General features: G+C 45.8%; 1 protein-coding gene across 1 annotated transcript; it reads left to right on the top strand.

Moving 5' to 3' along the window:
* Nucleotides 1-2377: 2377 nt before the first annotated feature.
* XKR7 (XK related 7) lies at nucleotides 2378-20950 on the top strand. The gene is made up of 3 exons (XM_072642750.1): nucleotides 2378-2970; nucleotides 17522-17705; nucleotides 19253-20950. Exons 1-3 carry the CDS (start codon nucleotides 2378-2380, stop codon nucleotides 20231-20233), a joined length of 1758 nt encoding a protein of 585 aa, XP_072498851.1. The 3' UTR covers nucleotides 20234-20950.
* The last annotated feature ends 1823 nt before the right edge of the window (nucleotides 20951-22773 follow it).

Genomic DNA, 22773 nt, shown 5'->3' with positions numbered 1-22773 from the left:
CTTCCCTTCTCTGGCTCTAGGGACAGTCAGCAAGAGTTCACAGCAGTCCACAACAACCAATTGGTGGACACCCTGCAGCTGTATATTGGGTAGAGACCACCAACGATTCAGCAGGGAAAAGCTCTCCCAATTCCCTACCTTCCCCTCCTCCATCTCTAGAGATTGTCAGCAACAGCTGGGTCTGGCACAGCCCCCAGGCATGGCACTAAGCCAAGATAGGCCCACACTGGGGGAGCATCAGCTGGGAGGAAGTCAGGCAGGCAGGCAGGCAGAGGCTTTCTGCTGACTGTGAGACTGCTACAGAACTCTGGAAACTGCCATCTTCCTCACCCAGAAGCTCAAGACTCTGAGAACTCTTCTGTATCTATAGGGAAACTTTCCTTTCTATCATTAGGCTCAGAAAGAATGCTGGGGTGTCAGAGCTGTGGGTAGGGTTAGGGGTTTGGAGAGAGAAAACATTTAACCTGTCTTCCAATCAGGGATATGGGCCTGGACTCAAGGAAGTGTTTTTTTAAATCCAGAGATGTTATAAGAACTACACACCTGAACTGAATGGGTAGTGGATGTTCCCCCAACACCTGCTAACTTAGCACACAGAGTTAGATGCACAGTGCGGAGGGGTGAATTGGCATTTCTAATTCCTAACTCTAGTGGAAACAGCAATGGTTCTGTCTCTTCTTAGGAGTGGTAGTATGGGGTCACTAAAAGCTCATTGGCTTAAGAGTTGGAAAACTTGAATTCTGATCCTAGTTTTTTCCAGGGGAGGTGACCCTAGGGAAGTCACTCACCTTTCTAAGACTCAGTTTTTTCAGCTATAAAATGAAGGGGTTGGACTAGATCAAGGATTCTTAACTTGGAGTTCATGAATCACCAACAGATCTGTGGATAGATTTCAGAATGAGTTTGCTTTTTTTCATATTTTGATAATTGTATTTCCTTTGTAATCTTATGTATTTTTAAATGCATTCTAAAACATTATTCTGAAAAGTGGTCTATAGGCTTCACCACATTGTCAATGGGGTGCAAAAAAGTTAAGAATCCTTAGACTAGATTATCTCTAAGATCCCTTCCAGGTTTGATAATCTATAGGATAATGGAGAAAGTTCTAGATTTGGAGCCAGGGAATCTGGTTCAAATCCCTCCTCAGATACTAGCTGTATAACCACAGGGAATTTATTTAACTTCTCTCTACTTCAGTTTCCTCATTTATAAAATGTAGATAATAGTACTTATACTATCTACCAGAATTGTTTTGAGGAAAACACTTTGTAAACCTCAGTACTACAAAAATTTAGGCGATTTTCAAATTCTTTCAACTGTAATGTATTCTAAAGTTATTTTGGGAAGAATCTTGCTGATTTGTGATTTCATTTGTATAGGGAGCTTCTAGTGAGGAAATTCTTTATGATCATAGGATCATAAATTTAGAGCAATAAGAAATCTTAGGAATCATTTAGTTCAATCTCTTCATTTTACTGAAGAGGAAACTGTAGCCCAAGGAGGTGAGATTAATTGACCAAGGTCATACTGAGGGAAGAGCCAGGATTTAAACACAGTTCCTCTGACTACAAATCCAGGTCCCTTTCAACTACACCAGGCTGTTCTGGCACAGCTCTGATCTTTCTCTGTTGTAAGTTTCCTTCTAGTCCTCACATTGCGTGTTCCTATTTTCTAAGGTCCCCTCCAGGGCTAACATTCTATAACTATTCTTTTCTTTCTTAAGCTTTCCAATTCTGGAGGTATTAGAGCCCCGTTCAATGGGTCACCCCTTCAACTCCCTTCTTCTAGTCTCAGCCACACCCTACAAGGCCAGGGTAGGATCAGGTCCCCTGAGGTGAATAGAGAGGTGGAGTGGAGAGAGGGAAGACAGAAAAGATGAATGGATGTAGTACTGGGGGAGGGGGGAGTCCATGAAGAAGAGATGAAAGAAGATGAAGTGGGGGACTGGAGTTCTGCTTGGAACAGGGAAAGGGGCGCGGCCGAGGGAGGGAAGGAGGAATAACTAGGGATGCAACCCCTTCCCAACTCCTCCCTGATCTTTCTGCTCTCCCGGCTGCCCCATCACGTCCCACCATCAGCTAGGGGAAGAGGGAGCAGAGTAGGGCCAGTGAATAATTGAAGGGGGAGAGGAAAAAGGAGGAGGAAGAGGAGGCAGAATAAGAGAAAGAGAAGGAAGAGGAGGGAGGAGGAGGAGAGCGTTTGGGGAGGAGAGGAGGAGGAGCAGGAGAGCAGGAGGAGGAAGAGGAGGAGGAAGAAGAGAGAAGCTACCAGCGAGAACCTCCTCTCAACCACCACCGCCCCCTGCCCCCTCCTCCTCCCCCTCTCCCCCCACCACGAGGCCGCCCGGAAGTCTCTCCCCGCCTCCTCCTCCGCCAACATGGCCGCGAAGTCGGATGGAGGCGCCGCCGCGGCCGGCCCGGGCCTGGAGGGGGCGGCCGGCGGGGCCCGGGCCGGCTCGGGGCCTCCGGGGGCTCTGGGGACTGGGGCTGGGGCTGGGGCGGGGCTGCTCTCGGTGGGGGGACGGCGGCCCCGCTACAGCCTGTGGGACTGTTGCTGGTCGCTGTGCGCGCTGCTAGTCTTCTTCTCCGACGGGGCCACCGACCTGTGGCTGGCGGCTGACTATTACCTCCAGGGCCAGCACATCTGGTTCGGCCTCACGCTGCTTTTCGCGTTGCTGCCCTCCCTCGTGGTGCAGCTGCTCAGTTTCCGATGGTTCGTCTATGACTACTCATCTGCCGGAGCTGGGCCAGGTGCAGCCGCTACCGCCTTCAGCACCAAGGACAGCACCAGCGCAAGCGTCAGCGCCAGCGCCGCCTTCAGCACGAAGGACAGCGGTCCCGGCCCGGGTCCCGCTGTACCCGCCCCTCCCGCTCTATCTGGCGCCCGGCGTCCGCACCGCCGCTGCTGCCGCCTCTGCGTCTGGCTCCTGCAGTCGCTAGTTCACGTCCTGCAGCTCGGTCAGGTCTGGAGGTAGGAAAATAAGAAGGTTTCGCTGGATGGAATGCGATGGGATGGGATGGGATGGGATGGGATGGGATGGGATGGGATGGGATGGAAAGGGGGGAGGGAAGAAAAGGTCTGGGAGGGGAGGCTGGAGACAGGCGAAAATGGTGGGGGGAGGGCGGGGAGGGACTGGACTGATTAATTTCCTTCCCCATATTTCCCAGCCCCACCCTATCCTCTCTCCTTCTCTCCCTCACCTCCCAGGGGGTCTTCCCCCTCTGGCCCCGCCTGCATGGGGCAGAACAAGATGGGGGGAGGGGGTGGTTGAGAGAATCACGGAATGTCAAAGCTGGAAGGACCAACTCAGATCTTAGAGGCCATCCAGTCAAACCCTCTTGTAATGAGGATGAAGTTAAGGCTCAGAAAGGATAAATGACTTCCCAAAGTCACACAGCAAGTCTGACAGAGCCAGGACTAGAATCATGATTCCAAGTAAAAGGCTCTTTCATAGGCTCATTGAATGTCAGAGCTGAAAGAGACTTTTTACAAAGATAACCTAATATAATTCCGTCATTTTATAGATAGGGAAATTGAGTCTTATAGGGTTTAAGTGAATGGTCTAAAGGTCAAACAAATAGTAAATGACAGTCAGGACTCTAATGCAAATCTTCTGATTCTAAGGTCGTTGCTTTTTTTTTTTTTTTTTTTTTTTTGCAATATCATGCTATCTGGAAATGTTTGTCCTTATGATGTGAAGAGGGAAATAGGGGAGGTGATGAAGAAGCATTTAGAAAAAGGAAGCTTTGAAAGGGAAAGTGGTGGGAGGCAGCAGAACTTGTCATTTCTTTAGTTCCTTCACCCCTTCAGCAGCCCCCCTCCTCCCTTCTTGAGAGCATTGGGAATGAGTCCTTCTAGTTGAAAAGGTAGGTGGATCTATAATCAACATTCAATGATCAACTATCATTTATTAATCAATTAACATCTCCATTCTGTTGCCTCTTTTTAGTACCCTAGGTCTTTCCCTCCCTTTTTGTCCCTACCTTAAACCCCAGGAAAGGGGATCCTAGGAGAGAAAAGTAGGCCCAAGAAAGTAGGCCCACTATTTCAGGAAGGCTTTGCAGTCTTCCTATTCTCCAGCTATGTTCCTTTTCCCCCCTGTGTTGAGCTGCTTTTTCAGGTTCCTAGCTCTTAGTGTAGTGTAGTACTAAGGGCACAGAACTATAGAGTCAGAAGACTTTGGTTTGAATCCTAACTTTGCCATTTTCACCCTGTGAGGTCTTTTGCAAATCCCTTCCCCATTCTGTGCCTTACTTTTCCCACTTGCAAAGCAAAGAGGCTGAACTAGGTTATCTCTAAGGTTTCTTTCAAATCTAATACTTTAAGTTCTAAGGTCCCTTCCAGTTTTGTCATTCTGCATTCTGAGCAGCTTTTATATTCTGTGATTATGAGTAGAGTTGGGGTAATTATTCCTCCACCCCATCTCAATGGGAATTTGGGAACCAGCCTTGCCATTTCTCAGAGCCCATAAGGGCAAAAGAAAAGGGTTCCATAGGAGGGAAGACCTTGAAGTTTTTCACAAATTTGTTCTAATCTATTTCAATTTATTCCAAATCCCTTCCTTCCCTGCACTTGTTAGTCCTTTGATCTGAGTTGGATCTAGAAGAATGTTCCCCCAACAAAGGCAGGGGAAAGCCACATTGAGATAGAACCTTACTTTAACAGGACCAAGAGCTGGAGAATCCTGTAAGAAGATATTTTCATTCAAGACAATGAATCTCTAATGATAAATGTATCTCTCCCATTCCCTAGTTAATCTATAGGCCTGTTAGAAGTGTTGGGATGAGTCAGGCCATCCTAAGTGCCCCTATACTGACACTGCTTGGGGGAGGGAAATGTAGACCATTCTGCTGAAAGAAGCACTAAATAAGTCAGGAGGCCTATGTTCTCTATTACTGCTATCTCCATTAATAACTATAGTTATGGACTAGTTCCTTCCCCTTTCTTTGGCTTAGCTCCCTAATCTGTGGAACAGAGCTAATATTTAGTCTTCATACTTCAAGGAGCTCTTGTGAGGATCAAATGAGATAATGTGAAAGTGTTTTGAAAATATATAAAGTACCATACAAAAACAAAGTTCTAGTATGTCATCATCATCATTCTCTGCTTAGCTTGGAAGATAGACCACTAGACTTTGGGGTCAGGGCTTCTGGTTTTTGGTCCAGTTGCTTATTCCTTGTATCATTCTGACCATGTAACCATGCCTTTCTAAGCCTCAGTTTCCCCTATCTGTGACAGGGTAATCACCAGCAAGATGATAAACTTGATCTCCCTCAGACTTCCCTGGGGAAAATCACTATCCATTCAAAGCATCATCATCATTATTATTATTAGCCTGACACACAAAAATAATCAAGTCTATATTCAGGAACCAATCTACATTTATCTTTCCCTTGACTGAGTGGACAGATGGAGAGAGATATTTTTAGATACTGAAATGGTAACTTCCTATTCCTGGTAGCCAAAGCTCAGTTCCCTCTGTCCATCAGCCCAACTCCTAGATAACTGGCCTTTACTCACTAGCAGCCTTAATCCATACCCCTTCCTCCTCTTTCAGAATGTCCTTACTATGAACCACATCTTGGCTTTCTTTGACCAGCCAAGAACTGTTCTCAAAAAGGACTAGTAATAAATGAACAGAGGTAATAGCTTCAGTTTAACAGTTATTAAGCACCTACTCCATTCTAGTCAATGGGAATACAAAGAAAAAATACATCCCCTCCCCTCAATGAACTTACCTTCTACTTGGGGATGGAGAGCATACAACCTGTGTACAGGAGAGAACATACAATACAAAATAACTTCAAGAGGGAGAGAACACTAAGAACTGGCAGGATTGGGAAAGATCTTGTGTGGAAGGTAGCACCAGAATAGTGCCACCTCCAGCATTGGATGAAAGGCTGGGACTGCGGAATTGGGATGACTTCCAGGAGAACCAGCAGTGGGAATCAGGTATTTCTTTCTCTGAGTCTCACTATCTTCTATAAAGTGAAGAAGTTGAACTGGCTCTCTTAGGTCTTTTCTAGATTTGACAGTCTTTGTACGTTCTAAGGTATCTTCCAGTTTTCACATTCTGTGTCACATCTTCTAAAGGCCCTTCAGCTCTAACATGCTAAGATTCAGTGACTGATTCAAGAAAGAAGGCAGGGAGTGGATTATTTCGTGCGGTTGTGGGGGGAGGGCCGTTGTAAGGTAGACTGAATAGTATGACTTAGAAGTTCCTGCTCCTGAGTGGGAACTAGAAGTCAGGAGGCTTGGGTTCTACCCTTAGCATCTCCACTAACTAACTGGATTTTGGTTACTTCATCTCTCTTCTCTCTAAAAAATGAGGAGGCTGGACTTGATAAATGTAGCTTTAGGAGTCTTACAGGCCATCTAGTTTATATCCCTCATTTCACAGATGAGGGCCCAGAGGGTTTTAGAGATGAAGTGACTTGGTAGAGGTCATTCAGGTAGTAAGTGGAGGAACCAGGATTCAAGTCCTTGCCTTTGATTACAAAGTCAGTGTCCTCCAACACTTTCCCCTGTACCAAGCTGAGGTATCCTTTCAGTTCTGGAATTCTGTTTATACTATTTCTAGGACAAGATAATTGACCAATCTGATCTCCCTTCCATCCTTACCCTCCTCCACCTTACTCCGGACTTCCTTCCCAGTTGGACAAACCTGACTTCCTCAGTTATGTACATCATAGTACCATTCTGTGGATACAACTAAGTGAACAAAAATCCTAAGCAAGTAATTGAATCCACTCCTTGAATGTTAGGGTAAGAGTAGAATATTTTTATAATGGAATTATAGTGGAATTATATTGACCTAAATGGTTACTTTTCTTACTTTAGTCAAGTTATTTTTACCTCTCTGAATCTCAGTTCCTTCATCTGTAAAGTGGGATCATAGAATTTAGAGCTGGAAGATATCCTAGAGATAATCTAATTCAACTTTTAACTTTTTTTCAGATGAGGAAACCGAGACTTAGCAAAGTTAAGTAAGAAGGTTACTTAGGTAATAATTAGCAAAGATAGTAATGAAAACCACATTTTCTGATTAAATTCTGTGTTCTTTCCATTGCCCCAAACTGCCTGTACTAAGTGCACTTATAGGGTTATTGTGGGGACAATGCTTTGTAAGCCTGTAGAAATGTAAATTGTTATTGTTGCTGTTATCAGGATTTTGGGGTGGAAAATTTCCCAGATGACCTAGTTAAAGGGGTTTTTGAGGCCCAGGAGGATCTCCTGACCCAGACCTTTCACACAATTAAAAGTCACATTGTCCTACCACTGACTTAGGATGTTAAAATCATGAAAGTCAAAGCTGGGAAGGATCTTGGAGATTATGTGCTATGAATATGTTATTTTACAAAGGAATAAGTTAAGACTAGGAGGGAGAAAGAGACTTACTTACCAAGGTCACATCGATAGCAAGCAGCAAAGCAATATTTGAACTCAAGTCTCCTAAGTCCAAATTCATGCTTCATAGCTGTATGATTTGGGGCAAGCACCTTCCCCTTACTGGGTATCAGTTTCTTTGTCTAGATAATGAGAGGGTTAAACTAGATGATCTGTAACTGGAAGACATTTTGTGCCCTTCAGGAATCATCCTTTGGAGATCTCAAAGTATTCTTCCTGATTGGAGTCCACCCCGCCCCCTTCCCAACCAGCAGCTTCCCTTCACTTCGAGTTTCCTAGACTCCCTTCTCTCTCTAGCTGATAGGGTAACATAAGTCTGGAGTTGGGAAGTGGACTCAGGGGTTCATATGCTCAGCATATGAGTCTCTCTTCTGCCTCTACTCTGGGGAATTGTAAAGCCAATTAAGCCTGTAACTCCATACCTGACCTTTAGGAAAAGAAAGGCTTCTTGCTCAGGATTTATCTTTTGCTAATCTTCAGCTTTCTCCTGAGTGGACTGTTAACCTGATAAGTATAATTTACTAAGCCCATTAGCAAGAAGGGATTTGGCAATAAATTCTATCAAGGACCTTTAGATCCTTGGACTCTTTCTAGTAATTTCTGAAGCCTCCCAGGATTTTGGGCAGGAACTTTGTTAAAGGAGGAAAGACTAGATTTTGAGTCCTCAAATATGGATTCAAATCCCAGTTCTGTCTCTCAATAAATATGGAACTCTAGGCAAGAATCTTTATCTTTCTGGACATCAGTTTCCTCTTCTGTGAAAAGGAGAGTATTAGACTCTAAGGTTTATAATTTCTAAGTGCCCTTCTAGCTCCACATCCAGTAGCCCTAAAGTGTAATGAAAAGAACTCTGGCCAGCTTAGAACAATTGAATTCTAGTCTCAGTTCTGCCATTAACTGAATGGATGATCATGGGCAAGTCACACAGCAGGATTGGAATCCTGGGTAGATTTCAATCTGGGTGGTAGTGTGAAAGAGTGGTTATTTTGACAACCTTTGTTGTTGTTGTGTTGCTTTTCATTCATGTCCAACTCTTCATGACCCCATTTGGGGTTTTCTTGGCAAAAATACTGGAGTGGTTTGCCATTTCCTCCTCCAGCTCATTTTATACATGAGGAAACTGAGACAAACAGGGTTAAGTGACTTGTCACAGGGTATGACAGGGTCACATAGCTAATAAGTATGTAAGGACTGATTTGAACTCAGGAAGATGAGTCTTTCCAACTCCAGGCTCCTGGCAGTCTATCTACCACACCACCAATCCTTGACCATATTTAAGGACAAAATACCAGGTCCTCAGTGGGACAATAGGGATGGGGAGTAATGAAAAGCCTAAATGTTAAGTTGGATAATAAGATTGCTAAAGGAAAGAGAATGGGACTAAGGAGTGAAGAATTTCTACTATAAAAGTTTCTGGTTTGGGAAAGAAGCTAAGGTCAATGTATATTAGTCAGACAAATTCTTAGAATCCTGGCACAGAGTTCTCCTCACCAGTCAGAAGGCATCTAAGAAGTCCCTAGTCCAAACTCCCGCCCACTGTAGGGGTCTCTACACAGCTTCCCTAAGGTTTGTCTATCCAGCTTCAGTTAGAACAATGATATTCAAAGAAAAGGTCATTTCTAATCAAGAGCATTTGGAATTGCCACTTATCAAAGCATCCAAATCTGTCACTGAGATCTTCTTAATAACTCTGACTGTTGGGAAACTCTTCTTTTTATTAAGCCTCCAAACTCTTACATTCACCCCTCTTGAGACCTCCCTCCACACATCACCACCCTGCTTTGCACTGTGACTCTTCTGGTGGGGGATGGAGAGAAAGAGAAGATTAGAAGAGATGAAGGAAGAAAAGCAGGAAGCAGAAGAGAACAGAGCCTACCTTCAGAGAAAGCTTTGTAGTATCTTCCCCATGACTTTGAGAGGAGGAAGTGTATGTATGATTCAGTTCCCTTTTACATCACAGGGAAACAAGACCTAGATATGGATCATAGATTTAAAACTGGAAGGGACCTTAGAGATCACTCATTTTATAGTTGAGGAAACCTGGACCATGAGAAAGCAAGTGATTTGCTTAAGGGCACAGATCAATAAGTAACAAAGGTGGAGTCTGAATCCAGGTCCCCTAATTCCAAATTCATTGATCTTTTCATCTTACCATGATTGGTTGGTTGTTGTCCTTTGTTCTCAAGGAGGACCAAAATAATATCACTATGTTTAGGGTCAAGGTACAGTGTGTCCAATTGTGATATGAGCTCAGAAGGCTCTACCATAGGTCAGACACAAATAGTCCACGCAATAGTATAGTAATAATAGTCCTGCCATGATACCTTGACCATGATCGTGGAGCTAGTGTGTGGAAGGGCCAGGACTAGAACCTGAATCTTTGGACTCCCAAATCCAATTCTCTTTCTATTTGGAAGGGAATTTAGAACAAATAAGGGAAAAGACTATTGCTAGAAGAAATCTTACACTCCAGGTCACATAGTCCAATCCCCTCGTTTTGCACATAGTCAACAGCAGAGTTAGAACCAGAACTTAGGTCTCCTGACTTTTCAGCCTAGGGCTGCCTGAGGGTCCAGAGTGAGGTAAATGAGGAATGGAGTTTGGGGGTTGGGAAATGGAAAGATAAGGCTTAGGGATGTACCCTTTAAAACTGTGCTGAGATTTGCTGAGATCATAGAATCAAAGAATGCCAGTGTTGGAAGGGATCGTAAAGACCATGTAGGACTTCTTGTGTCTCTTTGACCTGGCACATAGCAGATGCTTAACAAATGCTTCTTGATTGATTCATTCTTTTATTTTATGATAAAGAAAAGGTAACTCAGGTTGGTGAAGTGACTTACTCAGAATCACACATCAAATCAGTGACAAATTGGGACTAGCACCCAGGTCTCCAGAATCCTAGATCAAGGATATTTTCACTGTAACATAGCAAGCTCCAAGGGGTTAGATTGAAGCATCTAAACATAGGTGACCTCCTCTAAACTCTAATACTTTGGAGTTTGTGCATGTGATTCTTTCCATATTATTAGACTATAAACTCCTTGAGAGTCAGGTCTTTGTATTCTTAATGCCAAACACTGGGCCTGCATATAGTAAGCACTTAGAAAATGTTTATGAAATTGATTTTATCCAACAAAATATTATTAAGTGCCTGCTGTGTCCAAGTACTGTGCTAATTACTTTGGGAGGAGGAGGGGAGGGAGTGTTGTTTAAATAAAACCCATAGAGTTGACTTTATTGAGCTTAGTCTAGTAGAATTGAAGTTAACAGATGGAAATGAAGACCCAGACAGGGAGAAAGACTTGGCTGAGAGTGTGCAGCAAGTCTGGGAGTGGGAGCTTAGAATTGAGGTTGTGCAGCTATGGCGATAACTATGCTATGATGGGCAAGTCATATAATGTGAAAGAGGCTCAGTTTTCTTATCTGTAAAATGGAAATAATAATAATGCCTATGGTATGGTATCAAATTCAGGAGGATCAAATGGGATGGTGTTTTTAAAGTCTTTTGCAACATAAATATCAACTTTTATTATCCAGTGTCCTTCCTGTCCCCACCACCACCACCACCATTTTACAGCAAAGGAAGTTATGGCTCAGATAAGGTTTGTGACTTACCTAATGTCACATAGTTAGTAAAATAGCAGAGGGGACCCTCAAATTCAAATTTTCCAGTGCCAACCCTAATGCTTTTATATTATTACACAGTATACTACCTGTCCAAGCTGAAATTCTAACACAAAGAATTGTGGTCTTCAGAGGTGGGAGGCTGATCCAGTTTCCTCACTAGAGTTGTCAGTACAGTGGGATAATCAGGACTTTTTTTCTAGAGAACTCAAGTTTTAGAGGAAGCTGATAGGATTTCCAGTCTTTCCACCGTTTAGAAGCAACTGAATTTAATAATTCAGTGAGAATAAGTAGTTAAAATAAGAAGTTTCTAGATGCTGTCCTCAAGTGAACTCCTCCATGGTCTCATTCTGCCCGTTTTACACTACAATTAAATAAAAAAAGAATTGGTTTTGAAAAGTTGATTTGATAATGTGTTTCATGCTGATTGCCACTGGCACAAAAATGTCTAGCTAGGGCTCTGTTTCCTACTCATCTTCCATAATGAGTATCTAGTGAATCAAGAGATAAGTGATTATGATCAAGTTATTTGCAATGTCTTGTTCTACTACCAATATCAGGAATATGAGCTCCTCCAAGAAAGGCTTACCATAGTAGCCATGAAGTGATGGCTATTACAAGGGTGAGTGGGTGGATATAGTCCCCCACAGCCAGGATTGAAAGATCCCTCATTTTACGTAGGCCTTGAGTTTCAGAAGCCTGTAGTCTTCACACTGCAAGGAGAAATCCTAGAGCCAGTAGCAACAGCTGTAAAGGACAGATGTGCTGGAGAGTCTCTTATTTACCCCACTTTCAATTCAAAAACAGCCTCACTCTTATTGACTCCTTAGAACTCAAGAACAGCATTTTTCTAAAGATTGGCAAGGGGATGGGGTGTGTGTGTGTGTGTGTGTGTGTGTGTGTGTGTGTGTGTGTGTGTGTGTGTGTGTGTGTGAGTGTGTGAGTGAGTGACTGTGCGTGTGACTGAGTGTGTGTGTGACTGAGTATGTGTGTGTGTGTGTGTGTGTGTGTGTGTGTGTGTGTTGGGGGGAGCAGGAAAGGGAAGGTTTGAGGTGGAATTCCTGAAAGACAGTCATGATGTGGGGAATGAACTTATTCTATGGGTCATTTCTCCAGGAAGAGAAGCATTGGGCTTTAGATATTGACTTTCTGGCCCACCCTTCTGGAGTGAGGGCTTGTGGTAAACTCAAGAAGAGAGAACTAGCCTATCCTTTTTGGAAGTATTGAGAAAACATTTCATAGCCAACCCTGATTATGAATCATAAAAGTATAGAAAAATAGAACATGGTGCAGTTAGAAATAATGCAACTAGAACCAGTGGTGAGAGCAAGCCAGGAGATTTTCCTCATGCGCAGAGAAGAGATGGGGTTGCAGGAAACTTAGAACTTGGGTTACAGCTAGAAGGGATCTAATGGTCATTTAGTCTAGCCCCTTCATTTTATAGAGCAAAAAATTGAGGTCCAGAGAAAAGAGGTGATTTGCCTAAGGTACACCATGATTCAGGGACAGCTGGGTGGTACCATAGAAAAAGTGCCAGGCCTGGAGTCCGGAAGACTTGTCTTCCTGAATTCAAATCTGACCTCAGACACTTACTAGCTGTGTGACCCTGGGCAAGTCACTTAACCCTGCTTGCCTCAGTTTCCTCATCTGTAAAATGAGCTGGAGAAGGAAATGACAAATCATTCTAGTATCTTTGCCAAGAACATCCTAAATGGGGTCATGAAGAATTAGACATGACTGAAAATGACTGAACCTCAGCAACAGTCTGGATTATCTCCAAGTTTTCTTTCAACTTACTCCTATAACCTCTGATTTCTGACCCAGGGTCTGAGAAGCATGTGTTCATTTGACCCATGGTTTTAAATTCTTTTCTTCCCACAAGATTGAGTCCCACTCCTGTGTATTCAACAGGAACAGACTTCAGAAAACAGACTCGTGACAGTCATTTTCTCATGTTTGCACAGTTTAGGAGTAGGTAGGGTGTTTTCTGGAGAGAGAATTAGGACCTTCTAGGAGAAGAATTTTTAGCTAAATCTGTTAAGATGAGTTAGGAAGAGGGAAAAAAACTCATGGAGAGGGACACATGCAGAATCTCCAAGAGACTGACAGATGGAGAAACCAAGGATGTGAGAGACACCCAAACAGACAGAGGGACCCACAGTTAGAAGGGGGTGGAGGAAAGAACAGCTGAGCACAGGCATACAGACTGACCTAACATTGAATGGGGGTGGGAAAGTTTGGAAGGGACAAATTCACGCAGGGTCAGACAAATGGTTGAGACAGGACCAAAAAGATTGATAGGTAGACCGACTGACCTAGGCTTGTAGAGTCAGGATTTCTTACTGAGACCCCATCTGCTCACTGAGTCCCCCTCCCCTTCATTGAACCCTCCATAGTACCGTAACTAGAATCCTACACTTTTTTCTCAATAATATTAAGATATCTGCCATAGGAGGACATGGAGTAAAGTGGAAAGAAATCCATCCTTGGACTCAAAACAGCTGGGTTTGAGCCCCTGCTTCAGGGTCCCATGCCATTCCTCCTCATGTTTCTAGAGACACCAGCATCACCACCAAAATTCACATAGTCATGGCCCTTTTCAGTTTTAAAACATCTTTCTTCATAACATCCCTATGGACTGGGTAATACAAGTATTCACATCCCTATTTCATAGAGGAGGACACTGAGGTTCAGAGAGTTATAGTGATTTGTCCAAGGTCACACAGGTAGTCAGTACTGGAGCTGAGAGTCAAACAAATCATGGTGATGATGAATATTTTATATAGAATTTATATACCAGGCACTGTGCTGAGGGCTTTACAATTATTCCATTTGATCCTCACAACAGTCCTATGAGATAGGTGCTGTTATTATCCTCATTTTATAGTTGAGGAAACTGAGGTTAAGTGATTTGCCTAGGGTCATATAGCTAGTAAGTGTCTGAGGCTGGATTTGAACTCAAGTCTTACTGACTCCAGGCCCAGTGCTCTATCTACTGCACCAAATCTGATGATGCTCTTTCAGCTTTTTTTTTTTAACATTCCCAGAGCAACTAAGGTTAACCAGAGTACTCCCTCTCACCCAGAGTTCCAGATTTAATCTCAGGGAAATTTGCTCTGCTCTCAGTTGGGGAATTCATCCTCTGGTCCAACCCCAAACAAATATGTCATGATGATGACTACAGATGTTTTCTATTGTGATTATAGGATGCAGAGAGTTCCGAAGGACTCAAAGATCCTGAAAAGCTTTAGTTCCCTACCTCCTTGTAATAGACCTCTGCCCTCTAGGGGAGAAATGTAGGAGAAGGAAAGCTGAGCATAGATAACATAATGTAATGGGAAATATTCAGAAGAATCCAGACCTGGGAGTATGGAGGACTGGGTAGCTCTGTTTAGCTTCGAACCTGTAACTCTGGGCCTGTTTCCTCTATTATAAAAAGGAGGTAATAATCCTTGTCCTGTCCCTCTCACAGGGTTGTTTTAAGAGAAGCATTTTAGAAATTAGAAAACCCTACAGAAACAGGGGTTATTATTTATAATCCATGGGTTTCTTCTGCCCCTAATTCACAGTGTTTGGCCTTGGACAAGACTGGCATTTCTCTGAGTCTCAGTCTCCTCACTTGTTAAATGGGCACAATACCACTTACATTACTTCTCCAAGCCACACTGGAGCCCCCACTATCCCTACATTGGGATACAGTGGGGAGTATTGTAAGCTCAAAAGTTGCACCCAAAAAAATGTGAACTATTTATCCTTTCTGAAAATCCAAGGTGTCCTGGCTCTATATGGTAAGTTACAGAAACCTCAGGCCCTGCATTCCAAGAAGATCCCGTGGATATAGAATGACAGTTCAGACAGATGGCACACTCCCCCACAAAGCCCCACACATGGAGTGTAAACCCAAAACTCTGAGCTCCTCCATCCTTTGATTTTTCTGTTGGCAGACATCTCAGTCTCTTGCTTGGGTGGGATTAACTGGTCAGTGCAGGGGTAAGGGAGGAGAGGGAGATTCATCTCTCTCTTCCCTTCTAATCATACAGAATAGGCTTCCTTCTGTAGAGGGTGGGGTGTTGAAGAAGGGGCTCCAGTTGGGAGTCAAAGATTAGTGGCTTAGACCAGAGAAATGAGCAACACTAGTTTGTCTCTCCTGCTAAAGAGAGAGAGAGAGAGAGAAGGAAGGAGGGAGGGAGAGAGAGGAAAAGAGGGAGTGATAGAGGGATGGAGTATGTGGGAGAGAGAGAGAAAGAGAAGGAAGGAAGGAAGGACGAAGGAGAGAGAGGGAAAGAGGGAGTGGGAAAGGGAGGGAGTGTGTGGGAGAGAGAGAGAAGAGAGGGGAAGGAGAAATCTTTTGCCATTAGCTCTGGTTCACATCTCTGCTTTGCCACACACTTGCTTCAGGACCTTGGGCCCTTCTTGGGCCTCAGTTTCTTCTTCAGTAAGATGGAGGTGATAATAGCTTCACTGTCCTTGCTCACTGGGGTATTATGAAGAGTGGTTTGTAAGCCTTATTGTGCTATAGAAAAGGAACTCATTATTAATATTATTATTTTGCTGTGTCTAGAACTGGCTTGAATGAAGACAGGAGGCAGAGCAGGTGGGTGGGGGCAGAGGCTGCTTGTCATGTGGTGATCGATGCTGGTGGGTCTGGGAGCTGGTCCCAGGCCCTCCTTCGATCCTCACCCTGACTGAAGCCAGGCAAACAGATGGCACTCCAGGCCTTCCATTGGGACCCCCCTCCGTTCTTCTCCACCCCCTCCTCTCTCCTCCTCAGGCCTTGTTCACAGTAGGACCAGCTGCTCTCTTCTTCCTGTAGGAGCCTGGAGCTGCAGGGAATAGGGAAGCAGGGAGGGTGACAAAGACTGCCAGGCTGGGTCAGCTTCTTATAAATAATGACCACTTGTCCCAGGGTCCCTGGTGGCAGGCCTGGAAGTCCCCAAGGCTGCAGAAGGTGAGGCCTGAGGGACCCTCAGTGGGGGTGGGGGTGGGAGTGGAAAGGAAGGATGTGGGGGAGGGAGTCTGGATCCCCTCCAGAGGACACTGGGCCAGGCCCAGCTTCCTCAGTATCTCCTGCTTATACTGCTACTTCTGATACCCCAACCTGATGCTCTTCTGAGTCAGCATTGAGCTGTGGCCATGGATCTCAGCCAAAGAGTGGAGGACGCTGTGATGGAAGGAGCATAGGCTTGGCTTCAGGAGAGCTGAACTAGATCCCAGAGGAAGTTTTGACCTTACTAGCCATGGGACCCTGGGCAAAGGAGTTCACTTCTCTGGGCCTCAGTTTCTTGGTCTGTAAAACAGGGTTGACAATACTTGCCTTACAAGCATCCTCAAAGGATGAGTCCAGAAGAGAATAGTGGCAGCTAAGGAGGAGGGAAGGGGACAGAAGAAAGGGGGAAAGAAGATAAAGAGGAGTGTGAATGAGAAAAGAAATGCTTTGTAGATCTTAAAGGGCTATGGAAATGGGACATATCACCATGATTTTTCATAAATGAGTTCTAGTCCTGGTTCTTCCAGCAGCTCAGTGTGACCCTGAACAAGTCACTAGGCCTCAGTTTCCTTATCTGTAAAATGAGGGGATTGGACTAGAACAAGCAACACGGTGGATAGAGGGCAAGTTAGGAAATCAGGAGTTAGGAAGACCTGAGTTTGAAACTGCCTTCAAATACTTACTAGCTGTGTGACCATGGGCAAATCATTTAACCTGTCTGCCTCAGTTGCCTCAACTGTAAAATAGGGATCATAATAGTACTTACCTCTCAGGTTTGTTGTGAGGATCAAGTGAGATATGATCTGTAAAAAGTGCTTACCACCACGCCGGGCATACCAGAGGTGCTTAATACATGATTTTTTTCCTTTCTTTCTTAACCTGGGTACTAAGGGGTCTGTGGATTGATTTCAGGGGTCTGTGAAGTTGGATGGAAAAAAATTGCATCTTTATTTTCATTAACTTCTAACTGAAATTTAGCATTCCATGATGAATGTAGGCAACAAACATTGTCCTGAGAAGGTGCCCCTAAGCTTCTGAAGACAGCTTAAGGGGTCCATGACAAAAAAATGGTTAAGAAACTCTGGACCAGACGTTAACCTTCAAGTGTCCGTAATGCAAGAACACTGGATTTGGAGTTGGGAGGCTTGGATTAGAATCAGAACTCTGAAGCTAGCAGTGACTTAAGGCAAGGTTCTTAATCTCTCTGAGACAGTTTCCTCTCCTATAAAATGGGAATAGTCTTCCTTGACCCATAGGAGTATTGAGGATAGTGCTTTGTAAACCAAAAAGCACTCAAAAGGGAGCTGTCCTTACTAAGGTCCCCATCCCTCCCTCCAGGACAGTGTCTGCAGGAATCATCTCCTACTCCCAGCCTTTCTACCTCACTGGGGGGATATCCCTCAGCCTTGAGCACGATTAGGGGCTGGTAGCTCTAGGAAGCTCCTGTCCCCTCCTCTCCCCACCCCTCACACACACACCTGCCCACTGTCCCATCTTCCCCAGGTACCTCCGGGCCATGTACCTGGGTCTGCAGAGCCGCTGGCATGGGGAGCAACTAAGGCGCCACTTTTACTGGCTCATGATGTTCGAGAGCGCTGACATCAGTATGCTGCGCCTGCTGGAGGCCTTCCTGAAGAGCGCCCCACAACTTGTGCTACAGCTCAGCATCATGGTCCTCCAGAAACACATCGAGGCCCTGCAGGGTGAGGGACTAATGCCTCCCTCCCCCCATCTTCCTCCTTTACACCCTGACCTGGGCCCCCACAGCTCCTCACCCTAGGACCCCTCTTACCACTGATATCCTCCTAGGGCGTTCCCAGCCCCTCCCTGAGGAGGAGTCTTGTCCCACCCCACCCCTCAGGTTTCCTCTCCCAGCCACTCTCACCCTGGGTTTCCCTCAGCCCCTCAACTACCCATCCCTCACCTGAGGGATCCTTCCCTCCCATCCCTTACCACTCCCTCACCTCTCTTTCTCCTGACTCCTCTTCCCTCCCAGCCCCTCGTCCAAAACTCCTTCATTTTTCCCAGTCCTTCTCTGGGAGACCCCTTGGCATGATCCCTTGACTTGGGAGATTCCTTAGCACCAGTGGTGAGGGTAATTTGTTGCTGAACACCCCAAGGTAGGTCAGGGTGCTCGGCCCCTAGCACCTCCTCATTCCTCTGAGATCTGGCTAAGGGCCTTCTCCCTATTCCTTGAGGTTCACACCTCTGCCTTTTCCTCTGTCTCCTTCTCTTTCTCCCCTGCCTTTGCCCTAGGCCTGCCATGGGTGTCCTTGGGATCCTCTTGGCTCCTCTCCTAATCCTTCCAAAGCCCTCTGGCCCAGTCAGCAAAATCACCCAGTTGGGTTCAGCTTAAGTGGCCCCAGGCTGGACTGAAGTGTTTGACTTGGCCGGGTTTCTACCCTTCAGTTTGCTGGATCATCCAGGCCTCTCTCTACTCTGTGCTTCTATTTTCTGCCCAACCTTTGACTGGCTCCTACCCATCTCTCCTTCCCTCTCCTTCCCTCTTATCTTATGTCTCTATCCTCTTCTTTTCTTCATTCTCTTACTTTCTTACTCTCCCTTTTCCCCCGGTCCCCTCTTCTATCCACAGCTGCCAATACCCTCTTCTCGATTCCCATATGCTTCTAATCTCAGAGATTCTGATCTACACTCATACCTAGGCTTGATCCCAGCTACCTCAGGTCGTGCCTCCTGCCCCTCTCTTCACTCTCAAAAATTCCCCTCCTCCTGCACCAGCCCATTCCGTCCATCTCTCTGTTCCTCAGTCCTCGAGAATATCAGTGTCTCCATAGGTGTTTCCCTACAGGAATTTGACTCTGCCTTCAGGATGTAGATGTCCTGAAGCAAGGTGAGGAGAAGGAGATATGATAGAAAGAGTATTGGACTTGGAGTTAGAGAGCCTGGATTTGAATCCCAGCTTTTGAATCCCTTCATTTCTCTGGGCCTTAGTTTTCACATCTGTAAAATGAGTAGGTTGGACTATTGACCTCTGAGCTCCCTTTCAGCTCCAAATCTATGGTTCTATGAACTCTTACCCTATCTGCTCTCAGAAACCCTAACCCTGACCCTTATCCCTACCCCAACCCCTACCACCACCCACCTCTTGTCCTTATCTCTCCTCTCAGAGACCCTGCCCCTAACACTGAGCCCTCCTGCCTACCTCTCACTACCTCCCTTCTCCCTCCCTTTGGAGACCTTGCCTTCTCCTTAACCCTGGCCCCCTTCCTCCACCTCCCACCTCTGGCCCCTGTCTCCACAGGTCTCTCAGCCTCGGCTTCACTGGTGTCACTGGCCTGGATAATCGCTTCTTATCAGAAGGTGCTTCGGGACTCGAGGGACGACAAACGTGCCATGTCCTACAAGGGGGCTATAGTCCAGATTCTCTGGCACCTCTTCACTATAGCTGCTCGAGTCTTGGCCTTTGCTCTCTTTGCCAGCGTCTTCCGGCTCTACTTTGGGATCTTCATTGTAGCCCACTGGTGCGTCATGACCTTCTGGGTCATCCAAGGAGAGACAGACTTCTGCATGTCCAAGTGGGAAGAGATCATCTACAACATGGTGGTGGGCATCATCTACATCTTTTGCTGGTTCAACGTCAAGGAGGGACGCAGCCGCTGGCGGATGACCATCTACTACTGTATTGTGCTGGTGGAGAATGTAGCCCTGACCGGCATCTGGTACTATAACCACAACTTCCCCACTGACTTCAGCGCCTTAATCATGGTGTGCGTGGTGGCTGCTAGCTATGCCCTGGGCATCTTTTTCATGCTTGTCTATTACTGCCTCCTACACCCCAATGGGCCCATGTTTGGTCCCCAGGCTCCCGGGGGCATCTTTCCTGAGGCCGGGGGTGCTGGCCCTTCTGGTCCCTCTGCTGATGCAGTTACCAGCCCACCCCGGTCTCTGCCCCGGACTACAGGTGGAGAAAGAGATGGGGTCCCTGGAGACCGGGACAGTGGTGCCCCGGCTGTGTTCCAGGTCAGGCCCAGCCTCCCAGCCACGCCAGTAGCCCGTACCCCCCGGACAGAGGGGCCTGTAATCCGAATAGACCTGCCCCGAAAAAAGTATCCAGCATGGGATGCCCACTTTATAGACCGCCGGCTCCGGAAGACTATTCTGGCACTTGAGTATTCATCCCCAGCTACCCCACGTTTGCAATACCGAAGCATGGGGGCCTCCCGGGAGCTACTGGAATATGAGACCACAGTGTAGGCTGCTCCACAACCATCAGGGTTGGGGGATAAGCGGTATGGCAGCTCCACTCCCCTAAACCAGTCAGTGTTGAGCTTAGAGTTTTCAAGGGCCATTGATGTAAGGGTGGCTAGGTCTCTTGGGCCAATGGTGGCAGGGAGGAACATGATGACCTTAGCCAATGGAAATCCTCCTCCCCTCTTCTTTGCAATTTTTTGGGTGAGTTCGTTGGCACTGATGCCCTGCCTCCTGCTCTGGTCCATGTAGCTCCCATACACAGTCCATCAAACTCCCTGGGATCCAGGGAATTAACTGGTGCTAAAGTTCCCCACCAGGCCCAGAGTCTTCTCTTCCTATGGCATCTTCTGCCCTACCACCAATGCCATCACCTTTGATGAACAAAAGCAGAGAAGCTATGGGTTCCATTAGCTGAATTACAGCTCTCTGTTGGGTATTGCGGATACCTGCAGGACTGAGGCAGCATGGTCTAGATGATAGAGGACTGGATTTAAAGTTAAGGAATCTGGGATCAAATCTTGGCTCTGCTGAATCGTTGGACAAGTCATGCTCCCTCTCTGCATCCTAGTTTTCTCTACTGTAAAATGAGAAGTTTGGACCAGATGATCTTTAAGGTCCTTTCCAGCTGTGACGACCTTTGAGTGTCTATGGGACCTGAGATCTGGATGTGGTAACATGGCGTCTTGAAGTCCCAGATGCCTTAGGGTGTCTGGGCTGAGCTGAACTCTTGGGGTTAAGGATGCTGGCCAGGATGAAGGGTCTAGGTTTAGAGTTGTTCTAGGGCCAAATTCCTAAGGCCAAGCTCCTAGATATGGAGAAGTTAAGGCTTTGGGATCATAGGATTTAGAAGAATCATCTAGTCAACCCCTTCATTTTACAGACAAGGGAAATGAAGCCCAGAGAAGGGAATTTACCTGTCCAGGGTCTTCCAGAATGAAATAGTTGAGTTGGAATTGAAATATAGGTCCTCTGGCTCCAGGATCCACTATAATACCTTCCATATGCCAGAGCATAAGGGAGTTTCTAGAATATTGTCTGGGAAATGTTCTGAGTCTATACATTTTTTTGTTCTAGACTCTGTTGTGCAGGTTCTAGATGCCTATCTGTAGTAGATCTCTGGGGGACAGTGTGTCTAGGAGACCTTCTTAGCATTGCAATTTTTCCTTTTAGGAACTGCTGCGGAGGTCTGGACCCTGACCTTATTGGGCGGTTCTGGGATAAGGAACCCATGTATGAGGAGCCTTCTGAGGATTTTAGGGTCTGAAGTTCACAGAAAGCTCTAGGCTTCTGACCACTTTGTGACACAACTGCCATCCAAAGGGGAAATATGATTTTGAAATTATTGGGGATTTAAAAAAAAGAAATTATTAAGGATATAAATTCTGTCAATTGTTTCCCAGCTGGGAATCTCAAGCTTTGGGGGAGTGATAGGAATTTCTGGTCCTTAGCCAGGTCCACAGCTATAGTCCCCATCCTGGAGCACCTGAGAAATGATTCCTTTGGCTTTGGGATGGAGCTGAAGTCTCATTGATGTCCCCCATGGTTTTCAGACCTGGGCCAACCTCAGGGTATTCCTTGGGAGGGAAAGAAACGTGCTCAGGCCCTGGGTTCAAGATTGAGGCATCCTGTTCTCCCAAAAAAAGCCCAGAGTCAGGATGATATATTCCTGGTCTGGCCTCTAAAATGGAACTAAAGGGAGAGATAAGGCCAGGCCAGATAACTAAAATATGAACTGAGCATGGTGGGAGTGAGAACTGAGAATAATGCCCCTCTTAAAGGCCAAGTTGTTGCCTAAGGACCCCAAATCGAGTTGGGGTTGGGGATAGGGTGGGGTTAGAGATCATCTAGTTCAACCATTTTATTTTATAAATGAGGAAACTGAGGCCCTGGAATGGGAAGTATTTTGCTGAAGCTTACACAGGAAGTTAGCTCCAGAGGAGGAATAGAAGCCAGGTTTACCGACACCCAGCCTCTGGTTCTTTCCCCTAAATAATGAGCCTGCACTCAGGTGGACACTGTCTCTACTAAAGGGGGATGGGGGTGGGGGGAGGTTGAAAAAAGGGCAGGACTTAGAGTGCAAAGTAACTCCCAATGTGCACACGAATGCACACGCAGATATCATGCATCTATATACACATACACATACCCCACATACATAGCACTTGATGCAACCCCCCATTGAGCACACATGACATTTTTTCACAAATATCCTCATACAGTGAAATCATGTATAGACCCTGTCATGCCAACACACAGAGCTGCTTCTTCATCTCTCCCCACCTTCCCCATCCACCTCTGGGAGAGTCCCAGGATGGTGGGGTAAACAGTATGTAGCTGAAGGAGGGGGCTAAGACCAGGTTGGGATGGGACCTAAACCTGACCAGACCTGCCCCAAAGATAGGTATTTCCATTTCTCAGCCAAGAATGGCTTTCTGGTTCCCCTGGCCTGGATCTCCATTTTATAGAGGAGGAAATTTAAGATTCAGAGAGAGATTGGGATTTGTCCAAGGTCGCATAGCTAGTGAGTATCAGAGACAAAGTTG

The sequence above is a fragment of the Notamacropus eugenii genome, chromosome 1 (genome assembly GCF_028372415.1).
Source record: "Notamacropus eugenii isolate mMacEug1 chromosome 1, mMacEug1.pri_v2, whole genome shotgun sequence".
Lineage (NCBI taxonomy): Eukaryota > Metazoa > Chordata > Mammalia > Diprotodontia > Macropodidae > Notamacropus > Notamacropus eugenii.
Note: the sequence above shows the minus strand (reverse complement) of the source record. Positions and strands in the feature narration are given on the sequence as shown.

Bases quoted from the DNA above. Each gene is read 5' to 3' on its own strand.
- XKR7 (XM_072642750.1), top strand. From the start codon at position 2,378: ATGGCCGCGAAGTCGGATGGAGGCGCCGCCGCGGCCGGCCCGGGCCTG. The intron at 2,971-17,521 runs GTAGGAAAATAA...CATCTTCCCCAG, and splicing joins CAGCTCGGTCAGGTCTGGAG to GTACCTCCGGGCCATGTACC. The intron at 17,706-19,252 runs ATCGAGGCCCTG...CCCTTCCTCCAC, and splicing joins TCATGGTCCTCCAGAAACAC to CTCCCACCTCTGGCCCCTGT.